The sequence below is a fragment of the Anolis carolinensis genome, chromosome 3, assembly GCF_035594765.1.
Source record: "Anolis carolinensis isolate JA03-04 chromosome 3, rAnoCar3.1.pri, whole genome shotgun sequence".
NCBI classification, from domain to species: domain Eukaryota; kingdom Metazoa; phylum Chordata; class Lepidosauria; order Squamata; family Dactyloidae; genus Anolis; species Anolis carolinensis.
Window position 1 is genome coordinate 194,860,371 of NC_085843.1, and position 25,724 is coordinate 194,886,094.

Genomic DNA, 25,724 nt, shown 5'->3' on the forward strand with positions numbered 1-25,724 from the left:
TGAAGCTGCCAGAGTGAAGGAGAAGGATGTTACAAACTGGGTAAAAATTAAAATATCTATAGTATTTAAGGTTCAGTGAAGTTGCTAATTTTTATTACCTGTCTGGTGTAACAATATTCGTTATTTTTATTAGAGATTAAGGAAAATTTATATTTTATGTGGTGCACTTGCAGTCCTTCCACTGCTGATGTTGGAAAAAAAGAGCTATCCCCACATTTGTCACCTTTTCTCTCTCCCATTTTTTTCCTTGCTCACTATCTTTGCAACCATTGGCTTTCCTTCTGTTTCTTGTCTTGCAACCTCAGCACTACTGACTGCATGTGATAACTTACCAGCAGCACTGGTAGTTTGTGCACCTTTGGCTTCTTTTGAGGGTATGCAGTTGGCAGCAGGAAATGAAACGAAATGTTGAAAAGAAGAGAAGCAGGAGGAGCCCCCAGTAGCAGAGTGAAATGTAAGCGGTTTGAATCCGGAGAGCAAGGTGAGATCCCACTATTAGCCCCAGCTTCTACCAACCTAGAAGTTTGAAAACATGCAAATGTGAGTAGATCAATAGGTACCGCTCCGGAGGGAAGGTAATGGTGTTCCATGCAGTCATGCCAGCCACATGAACCTGGAGGTGTCTACGGACAATGCCAGCTCTTTGGCTTAGAAATGGAGATGAGCATCAACCCTCAGAGTCGGACACTTAATGTCAGGGGAAAATCTTTATCTTTACTTTAGAGAAGCAGGGCACAAACACAAATTGAGAGCAAGGAAGGGAATATAAGAAATGCAATATGTAAATCCAAGATGCAAATGGAAAAAGGTGCAGCAATATGATGTAGAAGGAAAGAGAGGGGAAAGAATGAAGGGACATCACAACATCTAGAAACTTCATCACACTTGAAAATAAGCATTTATATACATTTAAAGAAACAGTCAGCTACCTATGAAGCCCATCACATGACACAAGCTCGTACTGTGGGTACCAGGTATTTCTAAAGTGTGTTTTTTCCCAATGTTTCCTAAGTTGATTGTAATCAACTTCTTTTTAATTCCCTGCAGAGATGTGTAAAAATGCAAAATTTAACGTTTGATGGGAATTTCCCATTGCCCACTTGTAAGGATAACAATGGCATTGTTCTGGAGGAAGGAGCCAAGATGTGTAGTAGAGAATCCTTTCTTCCGGCATAATCTTTAAAACCATGGAGGAAGGAAGATAATTTATCTCTTTTTAACTATGTAAATTCAATAGTTTCCTTTTTAATTGAGAGGTATCTCTACCTATAAATTGTAATATAGAATAAAATAGAATAGAAAAAATCCCGTTTAATGATCTCGCGATAAAAAGTACTTCCACGAGAACAAACAGAGGATTTCTTCAAGTAAAGAAAATGGGGGAGGAGACGGTGGGAGGTGAATGTCTCCTGTGTGATTGGAAGGCAAACAGATAATTTGAAAGGAAAGCTGAATGAAGGAAAACATGTGATGGGTCAGGAAAATAATTTAATTTCCAAACGGGGCATGACTGTGAAGTTTAAGGGGAAAACAATGATCCCCAATACTTTACTTATTGTGTGGGATGAAGTCTCAGAGAGCAAATGGGAGGCATAGGGAAGATGTGAGGTCAGATAAGTTGTTGAGGGTATTACTACTGCTTTGTTGTTGTGTGCCATCAAATCATTTCTGACTTGAGATGACCCTATGATGAACTTTTAACAGAGTTTTATTGGGAAGATTTGCTTTCCCCTGACACTGTTATTATTATTACTATGGACAGGCTCATTTTTAGCATTGGTCTTTGTCCCTACAATAACCCAGTAAGGTAAATTTGCTGACAAATATTGATGGTCCAAGGTCACATTAATAATTCCATGACTAAAGAAGGATTTGAACTAAGAGATCTCTGTTGTCAATCCACCACTTAAATATTACTTCATGCTTGTTCTTTCATGTGAGAAGTAGAATGTAGAAGCATAGAAAAATGCAATTATTAATGGATTCTGTTTACGTAATAGAATGCAATATACATAATGATTAGAAAAGCTAGAATAGGGCAACTCTACCTTACCCTACAGATTTGAGGAGCTAGAATATACCAACCTTAACCTACTGTGAGAATTCCTGTTATAAAATGACTTTTTCCCAGCAATTGCACAAAGAAAGCATTCAAGAAGAAAATATCCTTTCCACCCACAGATTCCCTGTCAATGGGCAGAGAAGAAAATCCACAAACCCTCATGATTCTTGAGATGCCCTTTAAGTGACTACAGGGCATCTCAATTTTAAAGTTAATTCTGATCTGCTGTATGTAACATTCTATGAAACACAAAAGGCAAAATCATCATAATATTTATTTATATTTTACTGATTTCTAAGCCATAGGACTCAATAAACGATCTATCAATAAACTATTTAAAATATATCAATTGCAAATAAAATAATACAGCATGTTTTTAAGGCCACTTTCCACAGTCAGTCAGTTCTCAATGGTCTATCAAAGCAAAAAGTCTTCATCTCCCACTAGAAAGACACCATGGAAAGTCGTATTCTCTTTGAGAAGAAAGTCTGGGAGAGGACACCTAAAATGCGGTCTCTTTCATGCAGCTGCCAGTGTCTCCCAGGAAGATCTCAAAACTCAGTCAGGCATGTAATAACAACAACAACAACAACAACAACAACAACAATAAAGTATTAAAAAGAATTGAAAAGTTGACTACAGATCCCAAGTGTAGACTATGCAAGGAAGCAGACGAAACGATGGATCACATCCTCAGCTGCTGCAAGAAGATTGCATGGATGGACTTAAAGCAGAGGAATAATACCGTTGTTCAGATGATTAATTGGAACTTGAGCCACAAATATCATCTGCCTGTGACAAAGGACTAGTGGGATCACAAACCTGAAAAACTTACAGAAAATGAATACTTCAAACTACTCTGGGACTTCCGAATTCAGACTGACAGAGTTTTGGAGAACAATACTCAGGATCGTGGAGGAAAAATGTATGGATACTCAATGTTGCAATCCCAGGTGACAGCAGAATTGAGGAGAAGCAACTGGAAAAACTTACATGATACCAGAATTTGAAGACAGAACTGCAAAGACTCTGATACAAGACAGTCAAGGTGGTCCCAGTGGTGATTGGCACACTGAGTGCAGTGCCTAAAGACCTTGGCCTGCACTTAAACACAATCGGTGCTGACAAAATTACCATCTGTCAGCTGCAAAAGGCCACCCTACTTGGATCTGCATGCATTATTTGCCAATACATCACACAGTCCTAGCCACTTAGAAAGTGTCCGACATGTGATTGAATATAAAAGCCAGCGTAGTGATCTTGTTTGCTGGAGCCCCCAGATGGCGTAGTGGACTAAGTGACTTGAAGGTTGGGTTGCTGACCTGAAAGCTGCCAGGTTCGAATCCCACCTGAGGAGAGTGTGGATGAGCTCCCTCTATCAGCTCCAGCTCCATGCGGGGACATGAGAGAAGCCTCCCACAAGGATGGTAAAAACATCAAAACATCCGGGCGTCCCCTGGGCAACGTCCTTGCAGACGGCCAATTCTCTCACTCCAGAAGCAACTCCGGTTGCTCCTGACACGAAAAAAAAAATCTTGTTTGCTGGGTACTAATCTTGTTGTGTATCAAATAATAATAATAGTTTCTAATAATAATAATAATCTTTCATGGCTCAAGGTGAGGCACAACATAGTTAAAACACATAATCATAAAAATCAGTACCTTTTTATACTAAACACATATATTATATGTCCATATATGGACAGGGGGAGTGTGACCCTACTGGTTCTCTTGGACATCTCAGCGGCTTTCGATACCATCGACCATGGTATCCTTCTGGGGAGGCTCGCCGGGATGGGAATCGGTGGCACAGTTCTGCTGTGGCTTCGGTCCTTCCTGGAGGGCCGTTCCCAGATGGTGAAGCTGGGGGAAACCTGCTCGGACCCCTGGCCATTGACCTGTGGGGTCCCGCAAGGGTCTATTCTATCCCCCATGCTATTTAACATCTACATGAAAACACTGGGAGAGGTCATCCGGAGTTTTGGAGGGTGTTGCCATCTCTACGCAGATGACACGCAAATCCACTACTCGTTCCCATCTGATTCCAAGGAAGCCCCTCGGATGCTGAACCAGTGCCTGGCCGCTGTGGCGGACTGGATGAGGAGGAACAAGCTGAGGATCAATCCTGACAAGACAGAGGCCCTCCTGGTCAGTCGCTCGTCGGATCGGGGTATTGGGTGGCAACCTGTGCTGGACGGGGTCGCACTCCCCCTGAAGTCACAGGTCCGCAGTTTGGGGGTCCTCCTGGATTCAGCGTTGACGCTTGAGGCTCAGGTGTCGGTGGTGACCGGGAGGGCTTTTGCACAACTCAAACTTGTGCGCCAACTGCGACCATACCTCGTGAAGTCTGACTTGACCACGGTGGTGCATGCCTTAGTTACCTCTAGACTGGACTACTGTAATGCGCTCTACGTGGGGCTTCCCTTGAAGACGGCTCGGAAATTACAACTGGTCCAACGCTCGGCGGCCAGATTAATAACTGGGGCGAATTACAGGGAGAGATCTACTCCCCTGTTTAAGGAGCTCCACTGGCTTCCGTTCATTTTCCGATCCCAATTCAAGGTGCAGACCATCATATATAAAGCCCTAAACGGTTTGGGACCCACCTACCTTCGTGACCGTATCTCCTACCATAAACCTGCCCGATCTCTGCGATCGTCAGGGGAGGCTCTCCTGTCGCCACTGCCTTTATCCCAGACCCGCCTTGTAGGAACAAGGGAGAGGGCCTTTTCTGCTGTGGCCCCCCGTTTATGGAACTCATTGCCCATTGAAATCAGGCAAGCCTCCACTCTTTCAGACTTTAGGAAAGATCTAAAAACATGGCTCTTCCGATGTGCTTTCGGAGAGTAACTGTTACATGCTTTTTGTTACGCCCCCCATTATTTATCCTCTAGACTGTCTGCTATCTTTTCCTTAGTTCCCTGTGGTTTTATTCTTATCCTTTTTCTTATCCTTTTCTCACCCCGAGTTTTAACTGAGTATTCGTGCGGCCTGCCCTGTTATATTGCTCTTTGGATTTTGTGTTGTACTGTATATGATTCTTTATTGTATTGTTGTAATTGTATTATGATATGTTGTTTTTATATTGTGTTATATTGTATTTTTCCCGGGCATGGCCCCATGTAAGCCGCCCCGAGTCCCCATTGGGGAGATGGTGGCGGGGTATAAATAAAGTTTTATTATTATTATTATTATTATTATTATTATTATTATTATTAAATCATATTTCTATGAAATACACATATTACATGGACCTGAGCTGTAAATGGCTTTATTGGTCATAAGCAGGACTTGGAATTACCCCTGGAAACAAAACAGTAAGTAGAAGAGCTGTTGCAAGTTCTGTATGCAGTTCTAGACAATAATGTGACTGTAGCTCTTTGAACCAACAGATATTTCTGAACATTCTTCAGTGCAGCCCCAAATAGAACACATTGCAGTAATCCAAACCAAAACTAACAAAATATGCATCACCATGCCCTGACATATATCTAAATGGATGAAACTGGCACATAAGCTTTCCAGAGAAAGTCTAGCTAAAGTCAACATATTCCTAATGTCAGAATAAAGCTGGATAATATACATTCACCTTTAAAAAAAAACACATTGCAGAAATCCTAATATATCTGCTGCCTGTTGTTCTGCTATTCTATTTTTTTTCCTATGGGGAAATATTATTAATTGTTTAAGCATTGAATCTTTAAGAATAACCCAGAAAGCAGTATCATGTAGAGAGAAATAATGTTTATACATATGCCTATTCTGTGAATGTTCCTAAAGTGCCTGTTTACATACACAGGGCAATTGCAAATGAACACAGTTCTACATATAATTGGTCACCCAGAATAATGCGCAAGAAATGTTCAGAAACTGTCCACGGGAAAGAGCAGCACTTTCCACCCCCTCCGATCCACCCACAGAAGATTTTCTAGTCAAAAATGTGTGTGGGCGGTGGCTTCTGCTGGATTGATTTGATTTTCAAGTATACTCTGAAAGCTCAAAAAGAAAAAGAAAAGCTCCAGAAGGGGTAGAACATCAAGAAACAGCAACTGTATGCCAGAAAACCCTGTTTTTATTTTTATTTTTTAAAAAAATGACAGGAAACAAACTGAAGACGTACCTAGGTGTTGGTAATTTGCAAGAAGAGATAACAAAACATAGTAAATATTTCTCATTCAACTGGCGTTCCTTGAGGTAAGCTTCAAAATGGATCACTGTTAGAGTTAGGTGAGTCATTATTGTTCCCATTTTCAAGATCAAATGGAAACTTCAGAAAATAATTCTATCTTTTAAAAAAAAGAAAAAAGAAAAAAAAGAATCAATTTCCAATCTGCCTTTTTGCAAAGGCTTCCAAGGTAGCTTACTCAGAGCTTCCTGATAATACAAGTCATAACAAAAGCACATATTTGATGTAGTCATACAGGGCAGTCGTCTGCTTTTACCTTACTGCAATAAGTCATCAATTCAAGTTTCCAGCTGCTGTTTTTCAATCCATTATCTCAATCCACCTGGCCTCACTCACCATTCAAACCTCACTCCGTCGCTGGCTCTTTTGTACTGACTCACGAATCTAAACTTCTCCTTACTGAACCCACCTCAGATGTTCAATATCATGGTATCTATAGATATCAGGGATGAAACGGCCTTCAGGCAAATTAGCCATTTGTCTACAAAAGCAATGAACACATGAAGATCAGGGGTGCATCCACATTGCAGTTTAAAACTACTTGATGTGCCACAGCTGCATCCTACAGAACTCTGGAAACTGTCATTTAGGCTGGATCTAAAGTAAAGGTAAAGATTTTCCCCTTGACATTAAGTCTAGCTGAGTCCAATTCTGGGGATTGGTGCTCATCTCAATTTCTAAGCTGAAGAGCCTGCATTGTCCATAGATGCCTCCTAGGTCATATGGCCGGCATGACTGCATGGAGCATTGTTATCTTCCTGCCGAAGCGGTACCTATTGATCTACTCATATTTCCATGTTTTTGAACTGCTAGGTTGGCAGAAACTGGGACTAAAAACAGGAGCTCACCCCCGTCCCACAGATATGAACCTCCAACCTTCCACTCAGCAAGATCTACAGCTTTGCAGTTTAACCCGCTGTGCCACCACGATCCTCAGGATGGATCTACACTGCCCTATATCCCAGGATCTGATCCCAGATTTTCTGCTTATCTCAGATTGTCTGGCAATGTAGACTCATATAATCCAGTTCAAAGCAGATAATCTGGGATCAGATACTGGGATATAGAGCAGTGTAGATCCAGCCTTAGTGAACTACATTCCCCTGATGGCAGAGAATTTTCAGTATTTCATAAGACTATGAGTGTCAGAATACATATGGAACCCTTGGCCCTACTTGTGTGTGCGTGTGTGTGTGTGTGTGTGTGTGTGTGACAAAGATCTACCCTAGGAGGGGAAGGTGGGGGTGTCTGGGATATGGAACCTTTGGAGACTTTTTATCTCTTTTCTCTGGGGTCCCTTTATGAGATTCACACTTCTAGTCCACTCAATCCCATGGGCCAAACATATGTCTATTTCAAAATGGGACTTGAGGCATGAATATGGCAGAGGTTTGGTTAATGGACAGGCGCTTCTGTCAGGATCAGGAATGCCAATTGTCAAATTGTTTGTTAAAGTTTTATTTTTGAGGGGAGGATTTATTTATTCATTATATCAGAAACAAATTGAGAATACAGCTATAATGTATGAAAGCCCACAAAGTTAAAAACTTGGCATTATGCTAAATTTCCTTTGGCCACTTGGAGTGCCTCTGGTGTCGCTGTGAGAAGGTTCTCCATTGTACATGTGGCAGGACTCAGACTGCATTGTAGTAAGTGTTGTGGTTTGCTCTTCTCCACACTTGCATGTCGTGGACTGCCATTTTTGGACTCTCGATTGCTGAGGTGTTCCTGCTATTATCTCTGTGATCTTAGAGGAGAGGGGGTGTCAAGAAATTAGACAATTCATGCACAGCTGTGACTGTAACATCATAGAATCATAGAATCATAGAATAGTAGAGTTGGAAGAGACCTCATGGGCCATCCAGTCCAACCCCCTGCCAAGAAGCAGGAAATCGCATTCAAAGCACCCCCGACAGATGGCCATCCAGCCTCTGCTTAAAAGCCTCCAAAGAAGGAGCCTCCACCACAGTCTGGGGCAGAGAGTTCCACTGCCGAACAGCTCTCACAGTGAGGAAGTTCTTCCTGATGTTCAGGTGGAATCTCCTTTCCTGTAGTTTGAAGCCATTGTTCCGTGTCCTAGTCTGCAGGGCAGCAGAAAACAAGCTTGCTCCCTCCTCCCTATGACTTCCCCTCACATGACTATGATGTCTCCTCTCAGCCTTCTCTTCTGCAGGCTAAACATGCCCAGCTCTTTAAGCCGCTCCTCATAGGGCTTGTTCTCCAGACCCTTAATCATTTTAGTCGCCCTCCTCTGGACGCTTTCCAGCTTGTCAACATCTCCCTTCAACTGCGGTGCCCAGAATTGGACACAGTATTCCAGGTGTGGTCTGACCAAGGCAGAATAGAGGGGGAGCAGGACTTCCCTGGATCTAGACACTATTCCCCTATTGATGCAGGCCAGAATCCCGTTGGCTTTCTTAGCAGCCGCATCACATTGCTGGTTCATGTTTAACTTGTTGTCCACAAGGACTCCAAGATCTTTTTCACATGTACTGCTGTCTAGCCAGGCGTCCCCCATTCTGTATCTTTGCATTCCATTTTTTCTGCCGAAGGTTTTGTGATTCTTATCAGCTAGAGGAGATAGCTAACACATTCTAAAAAGCAGTTTTTAATAATTTGATTTAAAGTTTTTCCAGCACCACAAATATATGAAGAAACTGTGGAGTTATTAAGATGCAAAATTTGAGGTTTGATGATTTAAAAACAGGTTGCTTATCCTTTATGTTTGAGAAAACTGTATGGATAATATCATATTTGTGTTATATTAAAGAGTCTGAAATAACAGGACACCTTCAAGAAGAGGGGAAAGTTCTGCGTTGTGTTATTTCTTCTCTTTTCTGCCTCTAAAAATCTTGGTGGTGCTTCCATATTCACCCATATAGCTTTTGTACTCACTGTACCCTAAGTTCTATACTAAAGATGCTGATTTTTGTGAAAACCCCAATAGGGAAACTAGTATCAGAAGAGGAATGGTTATGTGTTTTTTAGCTCAGAATTTGGGGTGGCCTAGGTGGGGGTTTCAACAAATTACTTCCAGATGGTTTCTGTACACTTGCTTTTATTTCTATAAAGGAAGTCTTTATCTCTTTTATTAGAACATGTTCACATTCATAAGTGAAGTATAGCATAAAAGCACTGTATCTCTGTGACAGCAAAGGGAAATGTATGTTTTCTTTGGCATTGTCTGTAGAGAAGCTCGACAACATAAATAAAAGAAGAGCCATCTCTTTCAGGATACACTCAGGGAGAGGAGAAGAAAGAAGGCTGAAAGATGGGATTTTCAGATCCAATTTTTAGGAGAGGGGAGATGTTTAAAGATGTTAAAGTATGTGAGATTTCTTTTAGATATGCAGATCCCCAAATATCAGGGGGATAGTAGCCGGGGGAAGTGTGAGGAGGGGGAAAATTAAAAGGAAGACAAGGAATCAATCATGCCAGCAAATCACCAGCAGTGTACATGCTTTAATCCATTAATGTGGGATTTATCTGTGATCATAAAAGCAGGTTAGACTCAGCCTGGAAGCGTGTAGGTGGGAGGGGGAGAGGGAAAGAGTAAAAGCAGGAGAGAGAAAGACACACACAGAGAGAATGAGAGAGAGGAAGGAAGGTAAAGAGAATAAATATAATGGGTGAACTGCTGAGAAGCTTTAGAAGCAATAATTAAGAATCTCAGAAGAGCTGCTCTTCAGAATATCCTGCTTTCTCCAGAAGGAGATCGTGCCTTGGTCCTGGTAATTTATATATGCATCTCTTTATAGAAAAACCCTCTGCATAGTTTTGTTGGGCATTCCCAATGTTTTTTGTGCATGTCTCTTAAAGCGTTGATGTGGAAAGAAGCAGCAGCGGTGGTGGTGGGGAAACGGCAGCTCTTCTAAAAATACCGAGGGCATGCAGGAGTGTGAGCAGGCTGGGGAGGAGGAGGAGGGTGTGAGAGTGCCTCGCACCATGTTTTCTGGATGCCAGCTGGGTGCAGTTTTGGAAATGTCCCTCCTGTGAATGGAGGCACCATGAACATTTGGGAAGTGATCCTGGCTTTCTTGATTGTGGTACTCATCCTTGTCTCGTTGCTGTCCAATGTGCTGGTGCTGATCTGCTTTTTGTACAGCGCAGATATACGCAAGCAAGTCCCAGGATTGTTTATCCTCAACTTGACCTTCTGCAACTTGTTGATGACTGTTTTGAACATGCCCCTGACCTTGGTTGGGATCATTTACAAGAATCCACCAGGAGGAGACCAGCTTTGCCATATTGTTGGTTTTCTGGAGACTTTTTTGACCACCAACTCCATGCTGAGCATGGCAGCTCTCAGCATAGACCGGTGGATAGCAGTGGTCTTTCCTCTGAACTATCATTCCAAGATGCGCTACAAAGATGCTGCTCTCATACTGAGCTACACGTGGTTGCATTCTGTGTCTTTCCCTATAGTGGCAACTTCTCTTTCTTGGGTGGGGTTCCATCACCTTTATGCCTCTTGCACCCTGTACAACAAGAAACTGGAGGACAGGACACAGTTTATGATTTTCACTGGGGTCTTTCATACCTTCAGCTTCCTTCTCTCCCTTGTAGTCTTGTGTTTCACGTATCTCAAAGTGCTGAAGGTGGCACGATTTCATTGTAAAAGGATTGATGTGATAACTATGCAGACCCTTGTACTGCTTGTGGACATCCATCCCAGGTAAGAAGATACCTGTGTCCTTGACTAGGAAGGTTACACACTGAGGATGCCTCTAGAGAGAGAATATGGAATTTGATAGCAGGACACATTATATATAATCCATCTGTATCTCATTACTTTAATATGCATTCTTTGTTATTTCTACTCTGCATGGTTTTTTCTTGGGTTTTTATAGTAAAAATTAATTGCTAATTATATGCTGTAAAACTTAGGATTCTTTATATGCATTTGTGTTATAGTGAAAACTGCTTGCACAGGAACACACCCCCATTTGGGATTTGTGTTCAAATTTTTGCTATTTCCCCCTATAGTGAAAAAATCATTTCAAAAATCCATATATGCTTATTAAAGTGAGTCAGTAATTTTCTAGGCTGAATTGAATCAAAACTGTAATATCCATAATCAAACCTAAGCACTTAGTAGTGGAAAAGCAGCATACTGAATGCCATTCTGGTTTCTATGCATTTTTTAATGTCCCCATGGAACCAATAACTTTCTTTTTCTTGACGAAAAGATGCCTGGAGAAATAATATTCCAAAATTAACATGAGCTACTGACTAGGTACAAATACATCCAAAATAGCATTAAGATTCAAATGCATACTGACAAGCAAATGAAAGTTGAGTTAAATGTGCTCAAGAGTCCTTAAATCAACCCGTATTTTCTAGGTATAGGAAATCAGCCTCAAACCAAGAAAGAGGAATGTAAGAACTAGTAGGATAGAGAATGATAACCAGGGGGAGGTGCAAAAAGAAATGTCACAGAGAATGAGGGGAGTTAACTAGATGATTTGTAAGGTTGAGAGCTTCAAAATTAGATGTGAGAAGATCTGACGGGAAATTGGTGTGTCTGACTTAACTAGAGTAAAGGTTGGTGGTATATAAAGAAAGCATTAAGAAAAAGAAAAGCTGGATTTACTGGAACAGTTCAGTTGATTGTACAAGGAAGGGAGTGTACTATCATCAGATATGTGTCTGAGAGAAAGAAGTCTCTGATGTGAGGGGAAATTTGATTCTATGGTAAAACCCACTGGTGGAAGAAATAGATAATAGTAAGGTACAGTTAGGTTCTTCTATAGTGTTTGTATTAGTGTTAGTAGAAGAAGCACAATAATATAGTTTAATAGTTTGCCATTGCTATGTTGATTGAGTCATTGTCATTATTATTCAGAAAAATAATATTAAAGGGTATTAATATGGTCTCAAGTGAGAAAAAATGTCTGAGTATACAGAAGAAGATATGGTAAAAAGTCTAATAATACTTACAGTCCTTTAACTTCAGTTCAAACTTCTTCGAGCACATGACTTGTGACAGAACTCAAAGACAATGTCACATAAATCTGTAATATAGGTATGCTAAGGGATCTTGAAACATCTTTGAGACTGAGGGAAGAAGTTGTAGCATTTACACTGTAGTATTAATGCAGTTTGACATCACTTTAACTGCCATCTGTCAATGCCATCAAATCGTGGGAGTTGTTTGGTGAAGCACCTGCACTCTTTGGGAGAGAAGGCTAAGGACTTTGTAAAACTATCATTTCCAGGATTCCATAGCATTGAACCATGGCAATTAAAATGATGTCAAGCTACAGTCATTCTATAGAGCAGTGGTTCTCAATTTGGGGTCCCCAGATATTTTTGGCCTTTGACTCCCAGAAATCTTAACAGCTGGTAGACTGGTTGGGATTTCTGGGAGTTGTAAGCCAAAAACATCTGGGGACCCCAGGTTGAGAACCACTGCTAGAGAGTATTGCTTTCCAACCATTGAAATAATAAGACAACACAACTGTGTGGGTCAACTATGAGCAACTTTTATTATATGTTAACAATCAATCTGTGTGATCTATCAACCAATTTAAGAGCATGAACATGAATTTGAACTTGAACTTGAATTTGGTGTGTTATAAAAATAAGGCAGTGGCCATCAGAAACCAACTCTGTTTGGAGATCACACAGAACCTGATTGTTACCAGCATCCAACAGATGAATGCTGTCTGCTCAATAGAAATCGTGTCTGGTATGAATGATTTTGGGGTGCCTAATGAAAAGTCCGTGATCACTGCTGAAAGCTTTAAGCATGGAGTGATTGACTCACCATTTGTCAATGCCACTGAATCCTGGGAGCTGTTGTTTGGTGAGGCACCTGCACTCTTTGGAAGTGAAAGCTAAAAACTTTGTAAAACTATCACTTCCAGGATTCCCTAGCACTGAACAATGGCAGGTTAAGTGGTGTCAAGCTGCAGTCATTCTATACTGCATTATAATGATGTAACTATGTCTATGAAAGCTTATGCTACAACTTATTTCTTTCATTTAGGCTCAAAGGTGCTGCAAGGTCCCTTTGCATATGATTGTGATATTTATCCTCACAACTCAAAATCCTCACAAATCAAGGTTACAGGAAAGTACCCAGGGCTATCTAATAAGTTTGTTGCAAAGTTTGCTTTCAAACTGTGGGCTAACTGATCTGCCCCTCTTGAGAGCAAACTGTATTCAACACTGATGATCTTTGAATGCATTTTCCAACATTTCCTTTTATTGAAAATTGGCTGCAAAACTCTCAATTGGATTGGGGCTGCTGGGCTGCTGAAGATTATCCTAACCAAACTTTTGTCCCATTCCCTCGTCTGAAATCACAGCACAAAGTGATCTGTTTTCTCTCTATTGCATAGTTATAGCTGGAAGGGCAGTTTAATTTATGAGTGGGAAGAATTCAGTCTTCATACTTTTGCCAACCTGTTCTCAGTCTCACTTTAGGCCTTGTAACTACTCTTCAGATAAGAATAAAATCATCTTGTATCAGATATATTTTGGGCCTTATCTATTTTGCTGCATTTGTGGTTACAGATAGATGAACAAGGAAACTGCTCTCACAAAGCATCAGTAATATTTGAGCAATAGGTAACATTGAGCAAAAGAAAAGTATGGGAACACAGGCCAGTGGATATTGTTATAAGATGGTCCATTATGCAATGAAAGTTATATATATCAAAGGATAGGTGTATTTGGAACAGCCCACCGGCAAAGTTTTACAGTGAGAACAGTGCGATAGAGGCAGCCCAGGGAATATGAAAGTTTTAACATCTTCAGGGACTGCATAAATAGAAATACCATAGGCGTGCTTGGAATTAATTTTTGAAAAATATATTTCATCACCCAAGGCATTGATAAGGTACTGGACAAATTATGAGGTTCACTGTGATTAATATCTTGTAAAAATCAAGATATAGAGGCAGCTACATGACACACCAAAGTGCTCCCAATGTATTAGGAAGAAAAAGATTTGGTTTAGAAGGAGGAAAGAGACATTGCCTTGTTTTCAAGTATGAATGTGTGTAACAACCAACAACTCCTCTTTGGCTTTTGTGTTCTCTTCCTTCTGATTATTTCTCTGGCATAGCAATGAGGAGGATCTAAATTCCCTAAAGGCATCAGTTCACATCTGATATTGGGAGTTGTGTAGTTAGTACTTGGATGGGAGACCACAAAAAATACAGGTGCTCTAGGCTAAATTTCAGAGGAAGGAACTGATAAAACTATTTCTGAATATCCCTTGTCTCAGAAATTCATTAAGTTTCCACAAGTCAACAAGCGACTTCAAGGCACATGACAAAAGGAATTCTGAAGTTATGTTTAAAGATAAAGATTTCCCCTGACATTAAGTCTAGTTGTGTCCAACTCTGGGGGTTGGTGCTCATCTCCATTTCTAAGCCAAAGAACCAGCGTTGTCTGTAGACACCTCCGAGATCACGTGGTTGGCATGACTGCATGGAGCGCCATTACCTTCTTGCCAGAGTGGTACCTATTGATTTACTCACTTTTGCATGTTTTCAAACTGCTAGGTTGACAGAAGCTGAGGCTAACAGTGGGAGCTCACCTTACTCCCTGGATTCGAACCATTAATCTTTTGGACAGCAAGTTCAACAGCTCAGCAATTTAATCTGCTGTATCACTAGGAGCTCCTAACTGATGTTTAGCTCTTATTAATTTTTAAAAAGTCAACTATTTCAACTATAAGCCAAATTTGGCTTGTTTCACTTAGCCATACTTTATTCTAAAAGTAGACTTTCTGGTTTAGGACATAATGCTTAATCTAAAATGGAAGAGAAAGCTCCCAAAGTTCTGTACCAGAGGAGGAGATGAGCCAAAGGAAAACATGACCCTGAGGCTTGCCATATCTTGCTTTCATAAAAACAAAATGTTTAATTTTTTAACTTCAAAATCAAGCTATTGACAGAAATAACTGACCTTTAATGCTACACCAAACTTCAAAGCAGGACTGAGCCAGAATGGAGGACAGAATCATGTTTGGCATGTGGCTGTTACAGATCAGAAAAAGGAAGCAGAAGAGACACTAGTATTACTGATGCGGGGAAACGCTGCTGTTGTCGTTATAAGCCTACAAGTTAACTTTGACTTAGGCAACACTATTATAGGATTTTAATGGCAAAAATTGTTGAGAGAAAGTTTGCTATTGCCATCCTCTGAATGCAACTTGGAGTAATTTCTCTTCCTCGGTGGTTTGTCCCTTGCAAGTACTAACCAGATCTATCTTTGCTTAGCTTCCAAGATGTGATCTGGTGCCTTCAGAGAATTTAGGCTCATTGGGTGAGACTTATTGTATAAGGTAAAGGTAAAAGTTTTGCCTTGACATTGTCTACTCATGTCCGACTCTGGGGGGTGGTGCTCATCTATACAGTAGAGTCTCACTTATCCAAGCCTCGCTTATCCAAGCCTCTGGATTATCCAAGCCATTTTTGTAGTCAATGTTTTCAATATATCATGATATTTTGGTGCTAAATTTGTAAATACAGTAATTACAACATAACATTATTGCGTATTGAACTACATTTTCTGTCAAATTTGTTGTATAACATGATGTTTTGGTGCTTAATTTGTAAAATCATAACCTAATTTGATGTTTAGTAGGCTTTTCCTTAATCCCTCCTTATTATCCAAGATATTTGCTTATCCAAGCTTCTGCTGGCCCGTTTAGCTTGGATAAGTGAGACTCTACTGTATTTCTAAGCCAAAGAGCTGGCGTTGTCCATAGATACCTCTTAGGTCATGAGGCCAGCATGACTGCAAGGAGTGCTGTTACCTTCCCGCAGAAGTGGTACCTATTGATCTACTCACATTTGCATGTTTTCGAACTGCTAGGTTGACAGGAGCTAGGCTAACATCGGAAGCTCACCCTGCTCCCCGGATTCAAACCTCCGACCTTTTGGTCAGCAAGTTCAGCAGCTCAGCGGTTTAACCTGCTGTGCCACTAGGAGGCATATACTGATGTCTCAACTCTGTGACACCAACATTTTGAATTTTGATATGAGCTGAGGATAAGTTGAGGGTCATTCTTAGAGAAGGGAAAGCACTAATGACAACTCAGTGGGTTGTCTACCCCCATATGTTCAAAAAGACCAGAAGACCATGGCAGTAAGAGTAGAGGGGGTTGGTGTTTCTTTTATATTCTCTTGGGATAGATTGAGCACTTTCACCATTCCTACACAGAGAAGGGGATGGATACTTTTTAAATAAGAGTTAGAGTTAGGGTACAGCATTCACATTGACCCCTGGATAAATTGCCCTATGTTTTTTGGGATTGATTTTTAATAATTAAAATTTCTAGATTTATACATGACTTTGTAGCATATTCACAAAGTGTTTCAAAGCCCTTCCACACACCCCTAAATTCCAGAATATCAAGGCAAAAAATCCCACATTATCTGCTTTGAACTGAAATACATGGCAGTGTGGACTCAGATAAACCAATTCAAAGCATTGTAGGATTTTCTGCCTTGATATTCTGGGATATAGGGCTGTGTGGAAGGGCCCCAGACTTTTCAGAGTTTCACAATCTAAGCCCACTGCTGGAATGGATGAAATCAGCCATTTCTCATTTTTCACACTTGAACTGAATTCTTTCTCAAGTCCTTTCAATCAAATATAGAAAAGGTTGTGTTTTTAAAACATAATAAAATTGAGCTAGAAGATTTTCTCATCCTTCTCTACCAAGCCTGATCATCACATACTATCAGCAGAAGCTTTCTGAGGGCCCTTCCACACAGCTATTCTGTATAACCCAGAATATCAAGGCAGAAAATCCCACAATATCTGCTTTGAACTGTAATATCTGAGTCCACACTGCCATATATACCAGATTAAAGCAGATAATGTGAGATTTTATTCAGCTGTGTACAAGGGGCCTAAGCATGCGCTTCAGTTTTGTAACTACAGTAGAGTCTCACTTATCCAAGCTAAATGGGCTGGCAGAAGCTTGGATAGGCAAATATCTTGGATAATAAGGAGGGATTAAGGAAAAGCCTATTAAACATCAAATTAGGTTATAATTTTACAAATTAAGCACCAAAACATGTTATACAACAAATTTGACAGAAAAAGTAGTTCAGTGCACAGTAATGCTATGTAGTAATTACTGTATTTATGAATTTAGCACCAAAATATCATGATGTATTGAAAACTACAAAAATGCGTTGGACAATCCAGAACGTTGGATAAGCGAGTGTTGGATAAGTGAGACTCTACTGTAGTTAATGCTACCATTTCAATGTAATGTGCTTTCAGCTCTACTTCTTGGTTTTCTTTTCATGTCCTCCCATTCTCCACATTATCAGGGTAAAACAAGTGACATATATTTGTCCTCTAAGAATAGAGTTGGGCAAGGTTCAGCCCTTTAGAAGTTATTACACGGCAATTTCCATCGGACCCAGGCGGAAGAGCCAGTGAGTTGGATGCAAGAAACTGAAGGAGGTTATGGCTTGTTCACCTGCACCTAAGTATTTAACTGCATGTTCACATTTTATGTTCATGTTCTTACTTTAGTAGATCTATTCAAATGCAAAGAGAAATACAGAAAACCAGCCCATTTCTTTTCCATCCTTAATCAATTATTCAGATAAGCCTTTCAAGTACACAGTCTGTCCTTAGTGTTCATGTGATTCATTTGATCATTGGCGGTATGCACAGCTTTAATTTTTTTGTGCTGTCTGCCCAATGCAAGCATTTAGCTAAGAAGGAAAATACTCAATAAGATCTGAGATATTTCATTTTACTTGAAAAGAAAATATGTAATCTCTGATTGATCAATGTCCAAATGGAAAATTGATGCTGAAAGAGACAATGACCATATTCTGTACCCTAAAATGAATTTGTTATGCTGATTACATAACCAATCTTAATCCTACGAGATTCCTACAATTTGATCTCTGAAGCATAGCAAGGCATTGAGAGACTCACTTTGGATAACCATGGTTAATGTTTAAATGCCATTGATTTTATATCCCCTTTTTCTGTAATACGGTAGGCTAATATAGGCTATATCACTGTAATAGCCTTAATTATAATCTTTCTGTAATGCCGTAATCCATGTATGTTGCATAATAAAATAAGCTATAAATCCTCCTGGATTTTTTTTTAAAGACTGAATCTGTGTAGTTGGAATGAGTGATTCAATGCCAAATGACAGGATCACTTCTCTCTGAATTTGTTGAATGTCACTTAGTAAAGTCATTTACAAGCCTTTTGTCAATGTGTAACAGGACTATGCTGTGAGACAGCTGAATATTTTTCAAGTAGGGAGATACCTTATGATGCTTTACTTGGGGGTGGCCAAGGATTTCCATAGCAGTACTTTTGAGAGACATTTTAGTTTCCTGTGATGGCACTTCAAAATCTGAATCCTCATCTGTAGTCTTTAAACAGAGGAAATGCAAAAAAAAAAAAAAAAAATGATACCTTTTAGTAATGGTTCACAACCTGTGGGTCCCCAGGTGCTTTTGCCTTCGACTCCCAGAAATTCTAACAGCTGGTAAACTGGCTGGAATTTCTGGGAGTTTTAGGTCAAAACACTTGGGGACCCACAGATTGAGAACCATTGTTCTGAAATAAGATTCAGAGTAGAGTGTGTACTAGACCTTTCAGAAACAAGTGGGACAACAATCTTATGCAATCTGATGATGGCATTGCTGTGATCACTACCAATATTTGGCAAAAGCTCCTAAATTTGTTGCTGTCATAGTTGCCACCAAAATTTGGAGCAACTGCAATCATTCTGTATGGTGACAGTTTCCAAGACATATCTGTGTTACTGTGGATCTCCACTGTAATATTAATGCAGTTTGCCTTCACTTTAATCAACATAGCTGAAATGAAACAGAGGAGGGATAAAACTAAGTGAAGACATCACACTATGGCATACTGGGAATTATAGCTTGGTAAGGTATTAGCCTCCGGTGGCTCAGTGTGTTAAAGCGCTGAGCTGCTGAACTTGCAGACCAAAAGGTCCCAGGTTCAAATCCCAGGAGCGGAGTGAGCGCTCGCTGTTAGCTCCAACTTCTGCCAACCTAGTAGTTGGAAAACATGCCAATGTGAGTAGATCAATAGGTACCGCTCCAGCGGGAAGGTAACGGCGTTCCATGCAGTCATGCTGGCCACATGACCTTGGAGGTGTCTATGGACAATGCTGGCTCTTCGGCTTAGAAATGGAGATGAGCACCAACCCCCAGAGTTGGACACGACTGGACTTAACGTCAGGAGAAACCTTTACCTTTTAAGGTATTAGCACTTTTGGCACAGAGCAAAGACCTCATGAAACTACAGCTCCCATGAATCCATAGCATTAAGCCATGGAAGTTAAAGGAGCATCAAACTGACTTAATTTTACACCCCTAGTCTAAAAGGAAGGAAGGAAGGAAGAGGGAGAGAAAAAAAGAAATGTGGCAGCACCCTTAAGACTCAGCAATTATATATATTTTTTCAAGAGCTTTTGGAAAGGGAAATTCCATTTCTTGAGATACAGTTCTGAGTAGTATTAAGACCTCAGGGATAAAGCATATTATTTATTAGTGTTGTGCTTTTGTATGGAATTGCTGTTTGTTTTGTAGGTTCATTTGTTTCATTTGTTTCGTCTCATTTTCGTATTTGTTCCCACTAATGAAAATTGGGTGCCTATATAAACAGAATTTTGTCTGGCTTACAGAAAAATTGAAAATTTTCAGACCATTGGATGCAATGGGAGGGCTTCCCAGGCTCACTCCCTCCCCCCGCTCGGTTTTTGGGCTAGAGGGGCAAAAATCGCCACACACGGAGGACATTTTGACCCCTTTTAGCCCATCAACTTTTAAAGTGTTTGGGTCTTCCCCAGAATATTATTGTTATTAAGATTGTTATTATTATTATTATTATTATTATTATTATTATTATTAACACCCATTGGCACACTTCAGATATCATGAGGAGGCACTCCTCTCTCAGACTCAGCTTAGAGTCCCAGAGTAACTGTTGTTCTTAATATTAATATTATTATTAAGACTCATTGGTATATATCAGATGTCATGGGGAGACACTCCTCTCTCAGACTCATCTTAGGGTCCCAGAGTAACTGTTGTTCTTAATATTAATGTTATTATTAAGACCCATTGGTACACAACAGATGTCATGGGGAGGCACTCCTCTCTCAGACCTGTCTTAAGGTCCCAGAGTAACTGTTCTTAATATTAATATTAAGACCCATTGGTACACATCAGATGTAATGGGGAGGCACTCCTCTCTCAGACCCAGCTTAGGGTCCCAGAATAACTGTTGTTCTTAATATTTCTTGAATTTACTTCAATGGGAGGATCCCTCACTGCTCTCTTTTCATTGGTAAGAAAATAATATTTTATTCAAAATGGCTTTTAACATGTAATTACTTGCAGAGATACTTATTTATTGGGCAGAGGTGGGAGATCCTTCATTTAAAAATTGTGTTTCCATTTTAACAATTTCATACAGTTAATAATATTTTTAATTGCTTATTTTATGCTTTGTAGCTGAATTCATGGATGGAGAATCTGTGCATACAGGGACCAACTAGGGAGCCACAGTGGCACAATAGGTTATACCTTTGTACCAGCTGAACTGCTGACCTAAGGATCTGAAGACTGGCAGTTCAAATCCGTGAGACAGGGTGAGCTCCTGTCTGTCAGCCCCAGCTTCCCATGTGGGACATGAGAGAAGCCTCCCACAGGATGGTAACACATCCAGTCGTCCTCTGGGCAACATCTCTGTGGATGGCAGATTCTGTCATACCAGAAGTGACTTGCAGTATTCTGACATGATAAAAAAGGAGATGACAACTATATTTTTTACATAGTGGTCCGTTCTCTTTAATTTTTAGTTTGAGTTTCCAGATATTACTGAAGGACAACTCCCATCACTTTTTATCCTCCATCAAGAATGGGGATAATGGGAATTGCAGTTCAACAGCACTTGTGGCTTCAAGGCTGGGGAAAGCTTAAATAGCATTTTAACATTAAACATCACATCCACGAGACTTGTATATAAATTCAAACCCGACTATCCTAACTAAACAAACTGCAGCCTTTCAGGTGTTAATGTATCACAATTTCCATTAGCTCTAGTCATGGTGTGTAATGATGAGGAATACGGTAGTTGTCCTGCATCTGAAGGGCTGGATTTGACCCATGGGCATTGGAGTTGACACATTTGAATTAGAGGAATGAGAATTCTTTGGCTCAGAACTCTAAGCTGTGTTTTTATGTGTCATCAAGCCATTTCCAATTTATAGTGACACTAAAGCAAAAGAGTTTTTTTGGCAGGATTTGTCCAGAGGTAGTATACTTTTGCCTTCCTCTGATAGTGTGACTTGCTCAAGATCACCTAATGGAATTCCATAGCTGAATGAAGTTTCAAACTCATCTCTAGAGTTCTAATCCAATGCACAAACCACTACAAAATGCTAGTTCTATTGTTCTATTTTAAGAATCTTTACTTATAAAGGCATGCAGTCTCTGAGTTATAGACAAGATAGGTTCTGTAGATTTGTTTTTAAGTTGAGTTTATGTAAGTCGGAACAGGTACCCATAGAAGGGTTCATGTGGTGTTTGTTTTGCTGTCTGTGCTCCTACTCAGAAGATTTCACCTTATGTTCTGTCTCTGTGATAACTGGATTTTGAAAAAAATTAACTTGTTGTGGCAACAAGGATTGATGATAAAGTTTCAGTTAAGATGCCTTTTCTTTCAAGAGTGAACTTCTCTTCCTAGGGGTAGATTTCTCTCACTTCCTGTTGAATCCTATGAATCATATGTAAGTTGCATGGTTGTAATTTGGGGACTGCCTGTACTGAAAATTCCAGGATTCTGATATGAAAGTAGAATCATAATGGTCTAATTGTGGAGTGTGAAAAGGTTCTAAAACTTAGCTGAAAGCTGGTGAGTTAATATAGGTTGCATTTGAGCAGCCCATGTTGCTTCCAGTGTCCTCCATCAATGTTGTGAAATCTAAATCAAATCTGATTGGCAAGACTGACCTTAATAGCTAGGTGTTGGCATAAATTTAATCAAGGCATGATGGATGAAAATAAATTCTGAAATATCAATCAATCGTGACTGGTGACAGACTTCACTGAAATGTATAGGATTGTCCGTATCAGCCATCTTTCATGTAATGTCTATTTCTATAAATACTTGGGAGTAAGCCCAAGCAAAAAATAAGCCCACACTGTGGCATCTGACAAAATATTTATAGAATTGTATTTCTGTATATTTTCTTTCCTAATGGTAAGAAATGTGGTAACAAAGCATATGAGTGACATGTGAAAAACAAGAAAGTTAAACATGGATTACAAAATTAGATTCACCAAAAGATTTTGATTGTTTATATTTTACAAAATAGTACAGCCTTTCATATTCAAATGATCTGGGAAACATTTATTTTTAGTTGTTTACATTTTTTAACTGGGAATGTAGTTTACACAGGAAATATAGAAACAGAACTGGATAACTATAGTTAACAACATAAAAGTAACCAATAAATTTACATAAAATGCTTTTAGTTTATTTTCTAATACAATCATTCTGGTATTTTTAATATAGATTATACCCAATTTTTTGATCTGTGCTTTCAAGGTGAATAATAATAATAACAGTAAAGGTAAAGGTTTCCCCTGACGTTAAGTCCAGTCATGACCGACTCTGGGGGTTGGTGTTCATCTCCATTTCTAAGCCGAAGAGCCAGCGTTGTCCATAGACACCTCCAAGGTCATGAGGCTGGCATGACTGCATGAAGCGCCGTTACCTTCCCGCCAGAGCGGTACCTATTGATCTACTCACATTGTCATGTTTTCAAACTGCTGGTTTGGCAGGAGCTGAGGCTAACAGCGGGTGCTCATTCCGCTCCGGGATTTGAACCTGGGACCTTTTGGTCCGCAAGTTCAGCAGCTCAGCGCTTTAACACACTGTGCCACCAGGGCCCCCCAATAATAATAATAATAATAATAATAATAATAATAATAATAATAATAATAATACTTTATTTTTCTACCCGCCACCATCTCCCCGAGAGGACTCGGGGCGGCTAACATGGGGCAGAGCCCAAAACAGAAACAAAGTATAACAATTTAAAACACATATCAATAACTAAGAGCAATGAAACAACAATAAAATAAAATAATCGGTTAAAACATAACATACAATAGAACATATAATGACCAAGCAAATAAAATAATGATACAAACATCAACCACTATGGATAAAAAGGAGTCAGGCATAAAAAAGTACACAATTTCAAAGGCTTTTAATAAAGTGCATGGACAAGTGTCAGAGAATCGGCTGGGATTTTTTCTTTGCCATCCAACCCCGGAAATAATAAGACCACTGAACAAATATGGGTTGAACTACGGGCAACTTTTATTAATGTTACCTGTTTAAACTTTATAACTAGAAGAAATTTTTAATTGGTAGTTGTATGTCTTTCGGGCTGTGTGGCCATGTTCCAGAAGCATTCTCTCCTGACGTTTCGCCCACATCTATGGCAGGCATCCTCAGAGGTTGTGAGGTATGGATAAACTAAGTCAGGAAAGGAAAGAATATATATCTGTGTAGAGTCCAAGGTGTGGCAAGAGTTCTTTGTCACTGGGAGCCAGCATTAATGTTTCAGTTAATCACCCTAATTGGCACTGGAAATGTTTTGTCCCTTGCCTGGGGGCATCCTTTGTTCAGTCAAGTCCTCATTGTGTTGGTTCCCATCTACTGTTTTGATTTTGGAGTTTTGTAATACTGGTAGCCAGATTTTGTTCATTTTCATGGTTTCTTCCTTTCTGTTGAAGTTGTCCACATGCTTGTGGATTTCAATGGCTTCTCTGTGTAGTCTGACATGATAGTTGTTAGAATGGTCCAGCATTTTTGTGTTCTCAAATAGTATTCTGTGTCCAGGCTGGTTCATCAAATGCTCTGCTATGGCTGATTTCTCTGGTTGAATTAGTCTGCAGTGCCTTTCATGTTCTTTGACTCTTGTTTGGGCGCTGCGTTTGGTGGTCCCTATGTAGACTTGTCCACAGCTGCATGGTATCCGGTAGACTCCTGCAGAAGAGAGAGGATCCCTCTTGTCCTTCGCTGACCGTAGCATTTGTTGGATTTTCTTCGTGGGTCTGTAGATAGTTTGTAGGTTGTGCTTCTTCATCAGCTTCCCTATGCGGTCAGTAGTTCCCTTGATGTATGGTAAGGACACCTTTCCTCTGGGTGGATCTTTGTCTTGACTCTCAGGGCTTGTTCTTGGCCTTGCAGCTCTTCTGATGTCTGTGGTGGAGTATCCATTGGCCTGTAGAGCCCAGTTTAGGTGGTTGAGTTCACCTTGGAGGAGGTGAGGTTCGCAGATTCTTTGTGCACGGTCTGTCAGGGCTTTGATTGTGCTCCTTTTTTGACTTGGGTGATGGTTGGAGTTTTTATGAAGGTATCTATCTGTATGTGTAGGTTTTCTGTAAACTGTGTGGCCCAATTGTTGATTGGGTTTGCGGATGACCAGAACATCTAGAAATGGCAGTTTTCCTTCCTTTTCTTTTTCCATGGTGAATTGGATGTTCACCAAAAACTCCAACCATCACCCAAGTCAAAAAAGGAGCACAATCAAAGCCCTGACAGACCGTGCACAAAGAATCTGCGAACCTCACCTCCTCCAAGGTGAACTCAACCACCTAAACTGGGCTCTACAGGCCAATGGATACTCCACCACAGACATCAGAAGAGCTGCAAGGCCAAGAACAAGCCATGAGAGTCAAGACAAAGATCCACCCAGAGGAAAGGTGTTCTTACCATACATCAAGGGAACTACTGACCGCATAGGGAAGCTGATGAAGAAGCACAACCTACAAACTATCTACAGACCCACGAAGAAAATCCAACAAATGCTACGGTCAGCGAAGGACAAGAGGGATCCTCTCTCTTCTGCAGGAGTCTACCGGATACCATGCAGCTGTGGACAAGTCTACATAGGGACCACCAAACGCAGCGCCCAAACAAGAGTCAAAGAACATGAAAGGCACTGCAGACTAATTCAACCAGAGAAATCAGCCATAGCAGAGCATTTGATGAACCAGCCTGGACACAGAATACTATTTGAGAACACAAAAATGCTGGACCATTCTAACAACTATCATGTCAGACTACACAGAGAAGCCATTGAAATCCACAAGCATGTGGACAACTTCAACAGAAAGGAAGAAACCATGAAAATGAACAAAATCTGGCTACCAGTATTACAAAACTCCAAAATCAAAACAGTAGATGGGAACCAACACAATGAGGACTTGACTGAACAAAGGATGCCCCCAGGCAAGGGACAAAACATTTCCAGTGCCAATTAGGGTGATTAACTGAAACATTAATGCTGGCTCCCAGTGACAAAGAACTCTTGCCACACCTTGGACTCTACACAGATATATATTCTTTCCTTTCCTGACTTAGTTTATCCATACCTCACAACCTCTGAGGATGCCTGCCATAGATGTG

At 40.3% G+C, this 25,724-nt stretch overlaps 1 protein-coding gene across 2 annotated transcripts in view; it reads left to right on the top strand.

The window, feature by feature from the left end:
- Window positions 1-8,921: 8,921 nt before the first annotated feature.
- Window positions 8,922-25,724, top strand: part of gpr26 (G protein-coupled receptor 26) — a 59,994-nt gene continuing 43,191 nt past the window's right edge. Inside the window, exon 1 of one of the 2 annotated variants that reach the window (XM_062976044.1) lies at window positions 8,922-10,923. In XM_062976044.1, the coding sequence (XP_062832114.1) occupies window positions 10,205-10,923 (719 nt within the window). In that variant the 5' untranslated portion in view covers window positions 8,922-10,204. The remainder of the gene's footprint in view (window positions 10,924-25,724) is intronic. The other variant, XM_003218583.4, reaches the window with a different exon arrangement.